The sequence below is a fragment of the Lepidothrix coronata genome, unplaced genomic scaffold, assembly GCF_001604755.1.
Source record: "Lepidothrix coronata isolate B3197 unplaced genomic scaffold, Lepidothrix_coronata-1.0 Scaffold15, whole genome shotgun sequence".
NCBI lineage: Eukaryota > Metazoa > Chordata > Aves > Passeriformes > Pipridae > Lepidothrix > Lepidothrix coronata.
Window position 1 is genome coordinate 8,221,073 of NW_016690195.1, and position 14,415 is coordinate 8,235,487.

Genomic DNA, 14,415 nt, shown 5'->3' on the forward strand with positions numbered 1-14,415 from the left:
ACAGACATGCTGTTTTATAATTAGAATAACTGCAATACTTTTAAGACCACTGACTGTATTTAAAAGAGCTTTTAAGTCTTATATGTATACAGAGACAAATATACCTATGTATAAACTTAGCAGACCATGGAATAAAACATATATCTTGCCTTTTGTCTTCTTCTTACATGTTACAGTAATGGATGCTATGGTTATAAATGTTCTTATAAAAGACAATAAAAGAAACCAGCAGATCATCACTTCGATTCTAGTGAGGTTTGTCTGCACACTGACCGCTCCTGTGGCAAGTTTCTGTAAGTTCTGATAGGGAGCAGCTATCACTGCTACATGAAAACATCTAGTGATGACTCCAGGAGGAAGGCACTCTGTTCAGGTCCTCAGAATTTGACACCTTTTCTAAACCCAGTTTTCTCTACAGTGGGAAAAACATACCTCACCAGAAGGGGAAGTTGCTTATATATAGGTCCTTTTATTAAAAAAAAAAAGAATAGGAATTATTTGGTGTAGCAAATATTTGCCGTCTCTTATCACCCGAGCTCCTTCTTTTTTTCTTTTTTCTTTTTCTTTTGCTTCCAAGGCAACCAGAGAATTGTCAAAATTGATATATAATTATGTTGCTTCATTAAAAAAAGGTTACTTTTAATTAATATTTAACTCAGGTTTCATATTCTTAGATATGTAATAATGTGAAATCTTGTTTAAGTGTGAACTGTCACCACAAAATTTAAGAGGTGATTAGTTGTTTTAGTGTAACAGATGTGCAGCCTTCTGGGGTTCTAAACCTTCCTTCTTCAAATGCATGACCAACCTGCACAATTAGCAGGAATGATTAAACAAAATTCAATCAGAGCTAAATAGCAAAAGCAGAAGCACTTGCTTACTAATACTACATCAATATATAGATTATTTTATGTAACACTTTGTAACATTTACCTGCCAGTTTGGCTCTACAGATTTGAGTCTTTCTTTGATTTTTTTTTGTTTGTTTGTTTCCACACACTGAAAGAACCCCAACCACATTACTCCAGACCTGAAGAAATCATTTGCATGGCTAATTAAACATAACATACATGTAATCACAAAAAGCAAGAGGAAAAAAGAAATAGTTTCCTACCCGTAATAAGGACTGGGATTCGTCCTTCGTCTTGCTGTCCCCGGAACCAGAGTAGGGCTGGGTGAGCTGCCCGGGTTTCTCTGTTGCTCCCGCTGGCACGCCCTGCAGGAAACCCTTGCTCTCCACTGCCAAGCCGTACATGGGCCTTGCGAGATGGGCAGCTTCGACATTTGGACTATCCCGTAAAGGCTTTGGCTGCTCTTGGCCAACGGACACTGGGGTCAATAAGCCCAGACTGGTCTGTGTGTATGATGGGCTCCCCCTCAAAATGTCTGTTCCTCTCCAGGTCACGTTGCGAAGATCATCACTGGGGCTGTCAGTCCAGCCTTTCTCCTTGAGCACTTCCTTATCTTCTATCTTTTCCCTCTTCACTATGCTGTCAGATATGGGCTCCCCCATTTTGGGATCTGGATTAATCAGACTGTAGACCTTGAGGTCAATTTTTGGCTCCTCCTTGATTGACGAAACACCATGACTGTCCTCCCCATTGGCTGTAGTGATGTCCATCTCCTGACAGTGCACAGTGTTGAAGTGCTCTAGTAGTGACTGAGTGTCAACAGCTGTGAAGCTGCACTGACGGCATTTGTAGCAGTTGTGTACTCTCCTGGAAGAAAACCACAAGCCTATTAACATAAGAGTCTCCCCTTGGCCTTCCCTCTCACAGTGGTTCTACCTACCAAGATTAAGAAAATAAATCGAACTCAGTGTGATCCCCTCTAAATAAAGCAAGCAGGTTTACTTTGGTGTCTTGTACAATAAGGCGAAAATCCTCTTGGTTTTTCTCCTCATGCCTTGCTATGGCCTCCTATCATTCATTCACATTTCTCTGCATTATTCTAAACTTTATAAAATTTTCACTGGGATTTTTTGGTTTTTTCTCTTCAGTTTGCTGCAATACACTTTTCACTTTCTACTGCAGTAGAAACACTAAAGAAACACATATTTGTAAACCAAAATCAAATAGTTAGAAGAGGATAGTTCTTTTTTATAAAAAAAAAAACCACTTTATATAATATAGATCTATGTTAGAAAGTTAAAATTTTTCAAAAATTCCTTTACTTTCCACCAATTTCATATGCTTTTGCTTGACAAATCTGATTTTGAATGGAGCTCTGTTTAACTTACGGATAAGTATACAGGAAAGGACAGAAGACTGTACACAACAGACAGTACTTCTTGGTTCTCTAACACATTTTAACATAACTTTGAAAGATGCCACTCTAAAGAAAAAGCAAAACAATTGGCTGTGTCACTACAAACTGTGTTTTCCTGTCAAATACAGATATTCTTGGGTAGGAGCTGTTGAGCAGTGTGGAATAATACGCCTTCCTGTTTTTACTCTAAAAGCCTATATAAAGTACTGCATTACTATATTATGTAAAGCATATGTTGCTATATGAGAACAACATGTTACCCATTTACTGTATCTATCATAGGAACAGAACACTGTTTGTGAGCTCTCTAACGCCATTATGAATAATTGTTTATAGTACAGGAGCGGTCGGAGCCCTCTGCCAGGCTCCGGGCCCCACTGCGCCCGGCATCCTACCAATGCAGAGTGAAATACCACCTCTGTCCTCCAAAATGTACAGAACTCTACGAGAGCTTCTCTCCCTACAGACATGCTCACACATCCACACCCCAGGCATTCAGAGTTACTGCAGCGTCTTTAGCCAAGGTAACAAATGAGTCTTTTGCTATCCACACAGGACAAAACTTGTATGAGAAATCTGTTACTGCCCTGACAACTCCAGTTGTTTGAATTAATTCTTTTAAGGCCAAATCTTTGTCTCTGAAGTCGATGGCAAAACTCCCATTGACTTCAGTAAGAGCAGGATTTGGCTCTTGATGCATTTGTAGAATTGGAATGATACACAAAATGTCCCTTATAGACTATGATAGTTTAGAAAGGACAACTTGCCAAACTTATTAAACCCCTTGTCTTCCTTCTTTCCTTTTGTTAGAAAAACAAACCATATGTTATTTACATTGTCTGATTTTCTTGCAGTTGTGTCACCGTGAAGACATGAGTACATATTCAGACTCAAGCTTTTTAGCCCTTGTGCAATATCAGTTTTCTTTTTGTCATTTTCCCTATTTATATTCATTTTAAGCGACTAGACGGGCTTGTTCCGTTATGCAAAAAATATATTCAGCAATTCTCCACACAGCCTTATGGCAACCAAATCTACTTGTGGGAGAGCAAGCTGTGGGTTAAAATCCTGTTCTGGCTGTGTTCCTTTTTCTTCATTCTGCAATTGTGTTTTATTAAAATCAGCTTGTCTCTCAATGCAACACTAATATATTCTCTCTTGCAACTTAATTCTTTTCTAAACCAAGCTTAATTCTCTTCTGAACCAAAAAAAAAAAAAGTGCTATCTGATCAAAACCATTTTATAAATACAAAAAGCCAAGTTATAAAGAGGGTCAGCCCTATAAAGGTGGGATATCATCAGAGAAGTCCAAGTTAGACAGGGGCTAGTTATCTTAAAAGCCAAGTTAAACAAGACACCATTTGGGGCTAATGGCTCAACCACATACACTCCCCATGTGAAAGTTTATCAATCCTTTGGGACACTACTTAGCCCTAAGTGTCTCTTGTTTAACTTGGCTATTTCAATAGCTAACCCCCTTCCTAACTTGGCTCTCATCTACAGATATCACACCTCCAAACAGCTGATTTTTTTCTGCCTAACTTGTCTTTTTTTTTTTTCTTTTTCCGTTCCACACTGGCTAAATGTTTTTGATCAGGAGCCATACACACCACAAAAGTGGTACCACACTTTTGAGGACACAAATAAATGCTGATTAGTAGATGCAGTTTAAACTATATGGCTGAGGCCCAAATAAAATTACCATTATTACATTAAAGGTTTGTTAATTTAAATTATTTCTAATTGGTTCAAAGAGAGTCATACAAGCTTTCCTTTGTTCTTCTGTGAGACTGTGATAAGGACTGTGATGTGGGAAAATCGAGGACTGACTTCAGTAAGTAGTAACTCAACAGACTTTTTTTTCAGGACATACACTTTTCCAGTATGCATTAAAAATCTGCCACTGACATTCTAAATCTTCATACTTTGCATGGGTTTGTCCTGTGTATTATTCTATCCCCAAGCTCCAAAACATAAGCCAAAGTTTGGAACTGTCTAAAATAAGTCACAGTCCCAAATACTAAAATAATAACTATCATCAGCTATTACAGAACTTTTGAAAGTGGGAAACTTAATTCTTTTCCAGAACAAGGCATAAAAAGAAAATGTTTACTTGCCTGTTTTCACTCCACCCTGACAGCAATCAAGGATACAAGTTGGCAATGTTTGATTTCTCTTTTACTAAAATTTAAACCTACTCCATGTTTCTAAAAGCCCAAGTTACATCTAGAGTTGTGCATAAAGCTCTTCAAAGCTAAGCAAGAAAATTTTAAAAATTCCAATTTGCAAAGTACACAATAAGCAGTCCTGTGCATTACCTCAAAGCTACACTTTACAGCTAAACTACAGCTATACTATCTGAAACTCTGAATTCATCAGGTGCAATACCATGTATTGGTACAGAGCTGCTCAAAGAAGAGATGTTTGAGGAAAATCTCAGTCAGTATGGAAAAAAGTGATGTAAATGAAGAAGGAAACAGCATTCTCCCTTTTGTGGTATTGTTTATATAGCATTCAAGCAAACTGACAGCAGATTCAAGCCATAAAGTGGCATTCTCTGCAATATGGCATTGGGTTGGCAGTGTCATCCCATCCACTGATGTCACTTAGTACTATTATTTTCACTACAAAATAAATCAAAGTTCTGATTATTTGGGGACATTAAAACATCTATGGCCCAATGCTAAGATTAAATGTCAAGAAATTCAGGCCAAACCTTTACTGCACAGTTACATTCTGACAACTCTAAAAATCCTATCATTATTTGTAATGAAACGCACCTTATTTGGACACTGTAAGATACAAGGGTTTTCATTTGCAAAATCTTGAAGTTGGAAAGATTAGATGCGGGGGGAGGGTTTGATGGATTTAATATTCTTTATTTGAGCTTCTTATAGGCTGTGATACTCCCGACACTAGTCAGTTGTTAATTAAGTCTTGTTGACATACTTCTAAGTAGTCTGAAGTATTACAAAATACCATACCCTACAAAACAAGTAATTTTTTTTTTAATTACCTGAAGACAGTCCTAGGCTCTAGGGCATAGAAAATATGCTGGATGAAGGTATGGCTGTCGTATCACTTCCATTTTTATGCATGTTTTGAATTTAATTATGAATATAATAATTACTATCATTTCTCATGAAGAAACAGGTTTATAAGAAAGTTTACTTTGGGGATGGATGCTGCACTCAAGCTTGTGGGTACAGAAAATATTCAGAAGGAAAGACAGCAAGCAAAGTAAGCAAGAAACTTCAGTGGAGGGTTAGAAAGGAGAGGAATAGGGCAGAGTGGAGAGCAAGACTGAGATAAAAGGAGAATAAAACCCATTGGCAAGAGCAAACAAGTTCAGAGCAGTGAATTAAGGTGTCAGGAGGATGCAAAATAGCTGCTGCTATTTTTCACTGAGTTAAGGCTCTTGCTCTGCTGCAAAACTGGGAGCTGGTAGGCCTCAATTTACACTTTTGTTCTCAGTTGGCTTCTCTGGGGAGTGTCCCAAAGGCTCCACATTTCCATAGTCTGCACATCTTAGACCCTGCTCTGGCATCTGCTGCCTGAGATATTGCCAGGTCAGCCCCAACACTGCTGCCCCCAACACTCCCACCCCAGAGGTGCAGCCCTGGCGCTGGGAAAGCGCGAGCTCCAAGCACCCCTCTGCCTTTTGCCCATCTACCTCATTTATCTTTAAGAGGTATGGAATTATTTAATTTGAAATTAATTCAAAATAATTTCAAAGGAGAAACCTACACAACTGCTGTCAACCACATTTTCAAAAGATTTAATTAGAACAATGATTCTGCACCACTACCACAGCTTTTATTTCATTTGAATCTTTATATTTTCTTTTTATATTTTGCAGTTTAATGAATAACCACCCTTGTTTTTAAAAATATGTTTAGAGGATTTTTTGAGCATAGCATGTTTAATTTCTACTAGCACCAATCAAATGCTTTCTGTCAAGTAAGGATTTATATGAAAAATTCTGACTTTTGCAAAAACGAGAAAATGCATTGTTTTCCTACATCTTTTAGCAAAATTAGGAAAAAAATTATTTCTGCAAGGAGCTGCTTTGATTTAAAAAAAAATTCAAAACTAATTATTTTGGAGCAAGCAGGAAAATAATCTCTAGACTAAGTGATCCAACATGCAAAATTTCCCCAAATTCTGTTTGATTTTTATCTAAATTAAGTGTGGTATCTTCTGGCTCATCAGAATACCAGACAGTTCTGAGAAAAAACTAAGCTTCCCAATGAACATGAAGAGTATCCGATTCCTCGGAGGTATAATGGAAAATGAGTAGTAGCAGAATTAGTGGAAAATGGAGGCCAATAAATCTTATAAGGATTTATTTGAGTAAGCACATTTTAGTGAGGTTTAAATACAAGTAAACTCAAATGCAGTGATTCATTGACTTCAGATTTAACTGAACAGCTCTCAAATAATCATGTCAAGAAATACTGAATGAATGTTAAGTGTAAGTATACATTTCTGTAGACAGAAAACTTGGAAAAAACTGCTTTTGCAAATTCTAATATTGTTGCAAATACATGGCTGCAAAGGAATAACACTGGGACATAGAAAATTTTTTAGCTAGCAAGACATAGTGAAATTGTAGACGTAGAGCCAAAAGGAAGCAAAATAAAAAATAAAATAAATTAAGCATGTTGTTCAGGCATATGACTCAAAAATGAAAATAGTGCAGACAAAAAAATACATGAACCGAAATATGTAAGGAGCATCTAAAGCCAGCTCTGATATTCCAGATTGTCAAGTCTAAACCTAAATATGTGAACAGCAGAACACTTTCTGCCACCACATTAATGCTTAGTATTATGTTTAATATTAGAATCCATTCAGCTTCATATTATATAAATGAACAGGTTATAGATATATGTGAATGGACAGCATTTTAAATCCATCAGATATATATATATATAATGTGTGCAATAAAAGCGGTATTGAGAAAAATTCTGATGAAGAAATACAGAAGCTCAGCTAGGATGTGAGCAGACTCCACATCAGCATTTCTGGGTGTCACATAACTCTCTTAACACTACTCTGTTATAGATGCTCTTCTTTTTAAAATCTGAACCATTCTGTATTTTTAGCTCCTAAAATACAAAAAGGGAAAGAAAACACATATCTGATACATGCAAAACTTCTAATAAAAAAAAAGGCCTGATAATAATAATAAAAATAGAAGCTATAATGTCTCAAAAGTTTTAGTTCAATAGAGTGAAACCTAGGTTTTACATAGGAAAGTAATAAAACCTGCTGGTGTTTGCCATTACAGACCAGCTTTCACAAACAGAACTAACTTCTGTGACTTAAAGAAACATGTATAGTGGGGGAAAACAGCAGCAGTACAAGTAGAAAAGAAACAAAATTCAAATTATCAAGGGAGGAGTGCAGAAGAAAGGGAAAGAAGCTGGCAGTTATGAGGATGTTGTACTTCACTTTAATTACACAATATACTGAGTACTCAATAATGTCATAGACTGGAGGGTTAACAGAATACATTGTTCGAGTGTCTTAAACAGAATAGCCTAAGTTTAGACAAACAACTTGAGACCCAAATGCTTAAATGTATCCCTTGATTTTCCAAAGTGCAGTTCCCTGTCACAACTGCCACAACTGCAGGGTGCTGAGCCCTCCGAAGGAGAAGCTACAACTGCCTCATCTCAGACTTAGCACTTAATTTTGAAAGTCATGTCTTCTCCTTTCTTTGGGAAAAAGGATCCTAGCTCGGCATGCTTGTTAAAACTTAAATTACCAGCTGCAGCAAAATAAAAGGTTAGTTTTTTTCAGTGAAGGAGCCATTTCAATCTTCCAGTTATTTAACCACTAAAAAAAGATCGTTGCCATGCCCCAGCGGCGGACAAAGTGCTGCCTATGGAGTTCTTCAGCATGGCTCAAAGCTGCTATAATAATGCTTGGAACTTAGATACCACTTTTCATCTTCAAAGCAGTTTACAAACATTAACTAATTAATCCACACAACATCCCTCAGGCCCACTTGGATCAAAAATGGGGCATTGCATGCTGGGACCTGAATCCTCCGTGGGCCCTAGCTCCAAATTAAAGATGAGCAATCTGCTCTTTTTTTTTTTTAATAGACTCCTGATACATTGCCAATGCAGCCCTCTGTTGGGCAACATTTGGATGCCCCCAGCTTTAATCTCTCTTAAAGTATCATGCCCCAGTCTGCCTTTGTTAATTTTAGATGTCTTGGAATCTATTAAACGTGGCAAAGTTTCTTGAGCTTTTAACAAAGCTTTAGCTTTGAAAATGCATCTTCTTTTGTCTTCATTCTAGCTGGCTTCCACGCAAAGATCTTTTAGATGAGATAGATACTGAGTTTTCCGTTGTTGTTGACGCATTAGCCTTAACTATTAACATATTCAGCATGATTTTCTAATATTTAACATCGCTTTTGCAGCGGCACATAACTGTTGCTCTTCACAAAGCCTATGAGCCACCTCCTCCTCTGATGTAAACTGGACTGCCAGTTTACAACAGCCCAGGAACTGACCCAAGAAGTTTAGCGGGGAGTTGGCTGCCACTATGACATTGTGTCAGACTGAGTCAGGAGACTGGCTGCATCCACCTCCAAATAGGAACATTAGCATTTAAAATAAATAGAATGACACTGTAAACCAGCAACACAAAAATAAGCATCTGCAAAAGGATCTTGGGGAATGACATCAACAGACAAAAGAGTGTCTGCTCCCAGTGGGAAACCAACACCAAAACAGCAGTGGAATGCTCTTAAACTAATTATTACATTGCTGGACTTGGGAATGGAAAATACTACAAAAAGGTAGTACATCGAAGCACTGTTATGGAGCATGAAAGGGTTCACAGTCTATCTTGGAAAGTAAAGCCATTTGTGTTCCCTGACTGAATGAAGATGCCAGCTTTCTTGTAAAAAGCCTAAACTAAAACAGTACCTAAAAGATTCTGGGTGGAAAATAGTTGACCAAACCTCAAATATGCTGAAACTTCAGCATCTGCACACAAATCCAAATTTGCCTCTCCATTGCACAGGTTTAAATGTATAATTAAATCCACCAACTTAGCTGGTGGTTTTCCAAAACAAAGTCGATGTTGGATTGGACTCTGGCTGTAAAGATTTATATCTACACATTCATATTTTGATTTCCAGTTTCTTCAAATGTTTGAGGAATGGTGACATTTAATTTAGAAACTATGGGAGGGCTATTTGTTTGGGTTCAAATCATTAATCATTTGAAACTCCACTGTACCTGTAGTGTCGGGAAATCTCTTCTTCCACCTGGGTAGTAAAGTCACATTTGGTACATGAGTGTTCTTTGTTCTCCTTGAGCGTCAGCGGCCCCTCTGCCCCTGGCAGGGCGTTTGTTTCTGGTTTGACATCAGACGCTTGGCCTTCGTGTGCATTCTCATAGTGGAGCAGGAGAACGTCCACGTCGGGAGTGGAGAATGAGCACTGATGGCACTGGTGTTTGACTCTAGAGCTTCCTGTCACCCCTGGAGACAGGTGCAAAAGCAAGAGAGCACAGTGGGAACAATTACTTTTTCTGCAAGCAAATGGATAAGTAATTTCTCCAAGGTGCTTTTCTGGGCTGCAGAGGCCTCGGGGACAGAACTGACAGTGCTTAATGGTACATTTATGAATGTTGTGTAGCTGCTGATAGTGACGGAGAAGTGGGCCCACCACTATTACATCTGGGCCATGGCTCTTTGAGTACCTAAAGTCACAGAACTGACAGTTGTAGCTTGTCACCATGCTGTCCTCTGCTCCTTTGCTAGTCAAGTCTTTCTTTTTTGCCACACTCGCACCCTTTTCTGTCTTTGTCACTAACTCCCCATCTGCATTTTTGGCTAGATCATTCTGGTTAATGACAGATCCCCTAGAAAGCTTATCATTCAGATCTGGGTGAAGGCTTCCTGCCTGGCTTCCCCCATGCTGTTTGCTGTAATGTTCTAATAGTTTCAATGAGCTGGACGATTCACAGCTGAAACTGCAAAATTTACACCAGTAGTAACTGGTTGTATCGGTACCATTTTGTCTAGAGGAATCTATTGGCTTGATGGGCACCGAATATCCAACTGGTGTATCATCTCCTGCTTTTACAGTGATTCTGTCTTGCCACTTCCCCAAGTCTCCAGAATCACATGGTCGAAGAGTAGGACTGGATTTATTGGAGTTTTTCTCTGAAGTTTTACCAGAATCAGAGGAGGGAAGGGCTGCTTTCATTTTGTTTGGGTGAGTCTGTAAGAAGTGTTGCTCTAGTTCAGTGGAGGAGTTGCCCATGTAGGTGAAATTGCAGAATTTGCAGCGGAAGTACTTGGTGTTGCCTTGGCAATCTGGAGTTTTCCGCCCAATTCCAATAAAGGTTCCACCTAAAGTAACCTGTGAATAAAGAACAAGGTCAGTTTAGCTCCACTGTAGATTTATTCAAATAGCAAGGAGTGGGGGGGGGGGAGAGAAATAGAGAGCAACAAATTCATAAGCCTCTTTGATTAACCATCACCTCCATTTTCATTTGTACTAATGTAGTAAGATTTCATACATATACCCTCACATGTTTAACATTTGTTGATGAAGATTTTTAAATGTTTCTCAGAGCAGAATATATATTCCATATGAATAATAAATATATTGATTTGGGGAGACTGAGGCACATGTACACAACATGATCTTAGCACTCTCTGATAGGACTATTCCTTCCTTCACTAAATCATTGAATAATGTCACTGATAAAAGACCCAATAATCCGTTCCCGTATCTCAGAACCCTTTGACAGCAAACTTTGCTGGGAATCTATGCCAGGTCTGGAACAAAAGAATGGGTCCTCAGTCTTTTTCTTTCAATACACTTACATGCTTTAATCATATTCATGTTTAATAGTCCAAGAGAATTGTTTTCTAAATAAGAGCAAAAAAAAATTAAATTTTAAATAACAAATTCAGTTTGCTGTGTCGGAGTATGACCAATTCTTACAAAGACCATTTCTACAGGAGTATCCCGTATCCGCCAGGATGCCTTCTCACAGAGCCGTAGTGGCTGCTGTCTCAAACGAAAGGCAGTTTTCTCAAGGATTACTCACTGCAGACATTCTCCAAGGAAATCTTCTGTTCCTCTCATGCACAGAGCTCAATTTAGTAAAACAAGGATGGAAAAACTACAGTAGAAAAATGGCATGTGGCAAAAAACCCTACCACACCCAAGTCCATGACATCACTAATTACACACACACAAAAAAAGGTAGGTCTACTTAACTGTTCTCATGATGTCTGAGTAAAATGCGCTGCAGGAAGGGAAGAAGGCTTCCAGGGCTGATGTTATTAAAGCCCGTGTTCTCACAGCAGGCAGGCCTGCCCTTCCCAGGAGAGCACCACACCTGCCCCTGACATCAGGGGGAGATTTGCTGCTCCTGTACAACTGGTTTGAAGGCCAAAGAAAGAATCTCTTGACAAAAATGTCACTATTGCACGGCTTCTTTTCCTGAAGAGCAAATAGTGTACAGCATATGGAAGATAATTCCTCTTTATGCCCAAAATCCACAGACATCAACTCCTTTGTCATCACCCACTCCACACCACATGGTGCAGACATGGGTGGAAGCTTCCTTGTGACATATTCTCAGTTTTTACACCCAGAAGATGCCTTACAGGGAATATAAAATTCAGCCTTGCAGAGTTTGATTTCCATTCTCCCAAACAGTAAGTGTATTACTGCATTTCTGCAGGATTCAGTTCTAATGCATAAGGCAAATGCTGTAATTATTTTTCTTCTCCTCCTCAACAGCTGTGCCATAAAGAAAGCATGTGATCACTGTTCATTCAGTATCACACCATACGGGAAGACTCAGACATACAGACAGCATGAAATGTAAACATTTATAAATGCATATAATAAAATGCCTTTTAGCCATTTAGCTCAGAGAATGAGATGTTATCCTTTGTATCCCATCAGAATGAACATGTATAGTGAGGCAATGAGTTGGTAAACCATGATATGAGCTGCTGCTATTCTTTCCCCCCCATCTCCTCGAGAAAGCACAATTCCCATGAACTGGTTAAAACTTTTTCTTAAATAAACTGAAAATGGCTTTCTGTTTGTTTAGGAAACATATCTCATTAGGCAATGGTGAGTCTGGCAGCCAAATCGCTAGGACTTGTCTGTAATAACATTTCCACTTTAAACTGGGGCTCCATGTTCTGCTATCAAATTATGAATTTGGTTTTGAAGAGGTTCTTTGGAAGAGGGATGTTTTAACAGGTCTTCTACAGTGCAGGAGTGATCTCCCTTTATTCATTTTATGGCAAGCAAGAACTAGAGACAAAGCTATGCTGAGCCTTATCCAACTGACAACAGTTGGATCTGGGTCTGCTCCCCAGTATCTCGAACTTCAGGTCTCCATCCACTGCATTATTTCAATGTTCAAAGTCCCAGTGGTGTTGAAAGACAACATAAAGAAAGCACTGATGGAATCATTGTGAAGAGAAAATAACAGCAGCTCACTGCACGATTACATAAGTTGCAAGGTGATCTGGTTTTGCTCATTTAATTAGATATGTGTGTTTGTTCTATGCATGCACAGAAAACTAGCCAAAATTCTTTACCTTAAGTGGCTCTAATGAGTAAATACATCCATTACTCTCAGCTGTCCAGTCACAGAGTTACAGATACCAACCTATTTTGCAGACACTTTGTAGACACCAGTTAGAAACTGTGAGTGGCAACAATCCCATCTGCTGTTCATTGCTAATTACTTTTATTTCAGAACATTGGTCAAATGTATTATTAATACTATAATTTTCTACAATGGACAGTAAATCACATAATTTCTGTAACTTGTGCTAATCCTGCTTAGTGGCCTACATAGCAAGTTTGTGTCCCGTGCTAATACATCCTTCTTGGCATTGCAAGACGATAAAATAGAACTAAATATTCCCACACAATTTAAACCCTTGCAATGTGGGGAACACATACAGTCTTTACACCACTGGAATGTAATTGATTACCAGTTATTGGTTTGACATTTCTCCGAATACCCTGACACAATTCAAAATAATGCATTGCATTAGACCATGTATGTAAAAGGTAACAGAGGGTGATCTTAATGTTATTATATTCAAAAGCCATTTTTCACATTTAACAATACCTACTGAAAGCCTCTGTGAGAGTCATCAGTTAAAGAGAACTGAAGAAAGTGGTTTCCATGCAAAGAGGTTGGGAAAAACTCTTGAAGTGATGGTACAAACCAAAGTTGTTTCAGCTTTCAGCAAGCCAAATTTGGATGAAGCCCACACATTTGCGGAACTGTTTTGATTTACACACTTTGCTCAGGTCTTGGCTTGACTTTCAGATTTTTCAGTTACATGTCGTATCTCTATGTACAGGCACTTAACTCCTTCACCAGGTATGTAATTGTCCTTAATCTCCTGCTCTCTCTGACCTACCCCAGAAAGAGGAAAAGGAGAAAGAGATGGAGAAAGTGGAATATATATATATATATATATATTTTCCAGAAATCAATATCCGCATTTCTGTGTATTTCTGTGTGATATCAGAAGTGATAGTTTCTTGTATTTACTCCCCTATTTCATTATGATCCCAACAAAACCTATTTCCCTGCTTTTAAGAAGACACTCCTCCCCAACAAATAGAAGAAACTAAACAAAAGCAAAGCTAAAATTCTGCAATTCTGTTATATGAGTGCAGTCCAAAGTGCTAGCTGACATAGTGGCAGTCATGAGCAGAAGTACAGCTTGCACTAGAAATGTAGGAGTAACTATAGATCCATAGTTCCCTCAATAAGCACAGAAGAAAATTAATCTTCACAATTCTCTTTTTAAAGTGAACCTAACATACAAGTTTGGTCTGTGGAAACATGATTCAATTCTTTCCTTCACTATCACTTGCTTATGAAACATTAGGCTTATCACTTATTTCAGCAGCACCTCAATTATGGCAATATAGTTGGTATTAATTATTACACTGTTTAGAGGCAGACAGCTATTAGAATGGGTTCTCCATTCTTGAGCTTGAGATTGTTGATATTGAGATATTCTTTAAAAATTGCTCTTCGAAGCCATGTCTCATTCTAGGATTAAACTGAAATATATTACACAGTAAGATTCCCTGAAACTCAAAAT

At 38.3% G+C, this 14,415-nt stretch overlaps 1 protein-coding gene across 4 annotated transcripts in view; it reads right to left on the reverse strand.

The window, feature by feature from the left end:
• TRPS1 (transcriptional repressor GATA binding 1) overlaps positions 1–14,415 on the reverse strand; it is a 193,622-nt gene that overhangs the window by 146,048 nt on the left and 33,159 nt on the right. For 3 of the 4 annotated variants that reach the window (XM_017806497.1, XM_017806498.1, XM_017806496.1), the window contains exons 4-5: positions 9,534–10,663; positions 1,115–1,718 (exon numbers count right to left, since the gene is read on the reverse strand). In XM_017806497.1, coding sequence (XP_017661986.1) covers positions 1,115–1,718; positions 9,534–10,663 — 1,734 coding nt within the window. The remainder of the gene's footprint in view (positions 1–1,114; positions 1,719–9,533; positions 10,664–14,415) is intronic. The other variant, XM_017806499.1, reaches the window with a different exon arrangement.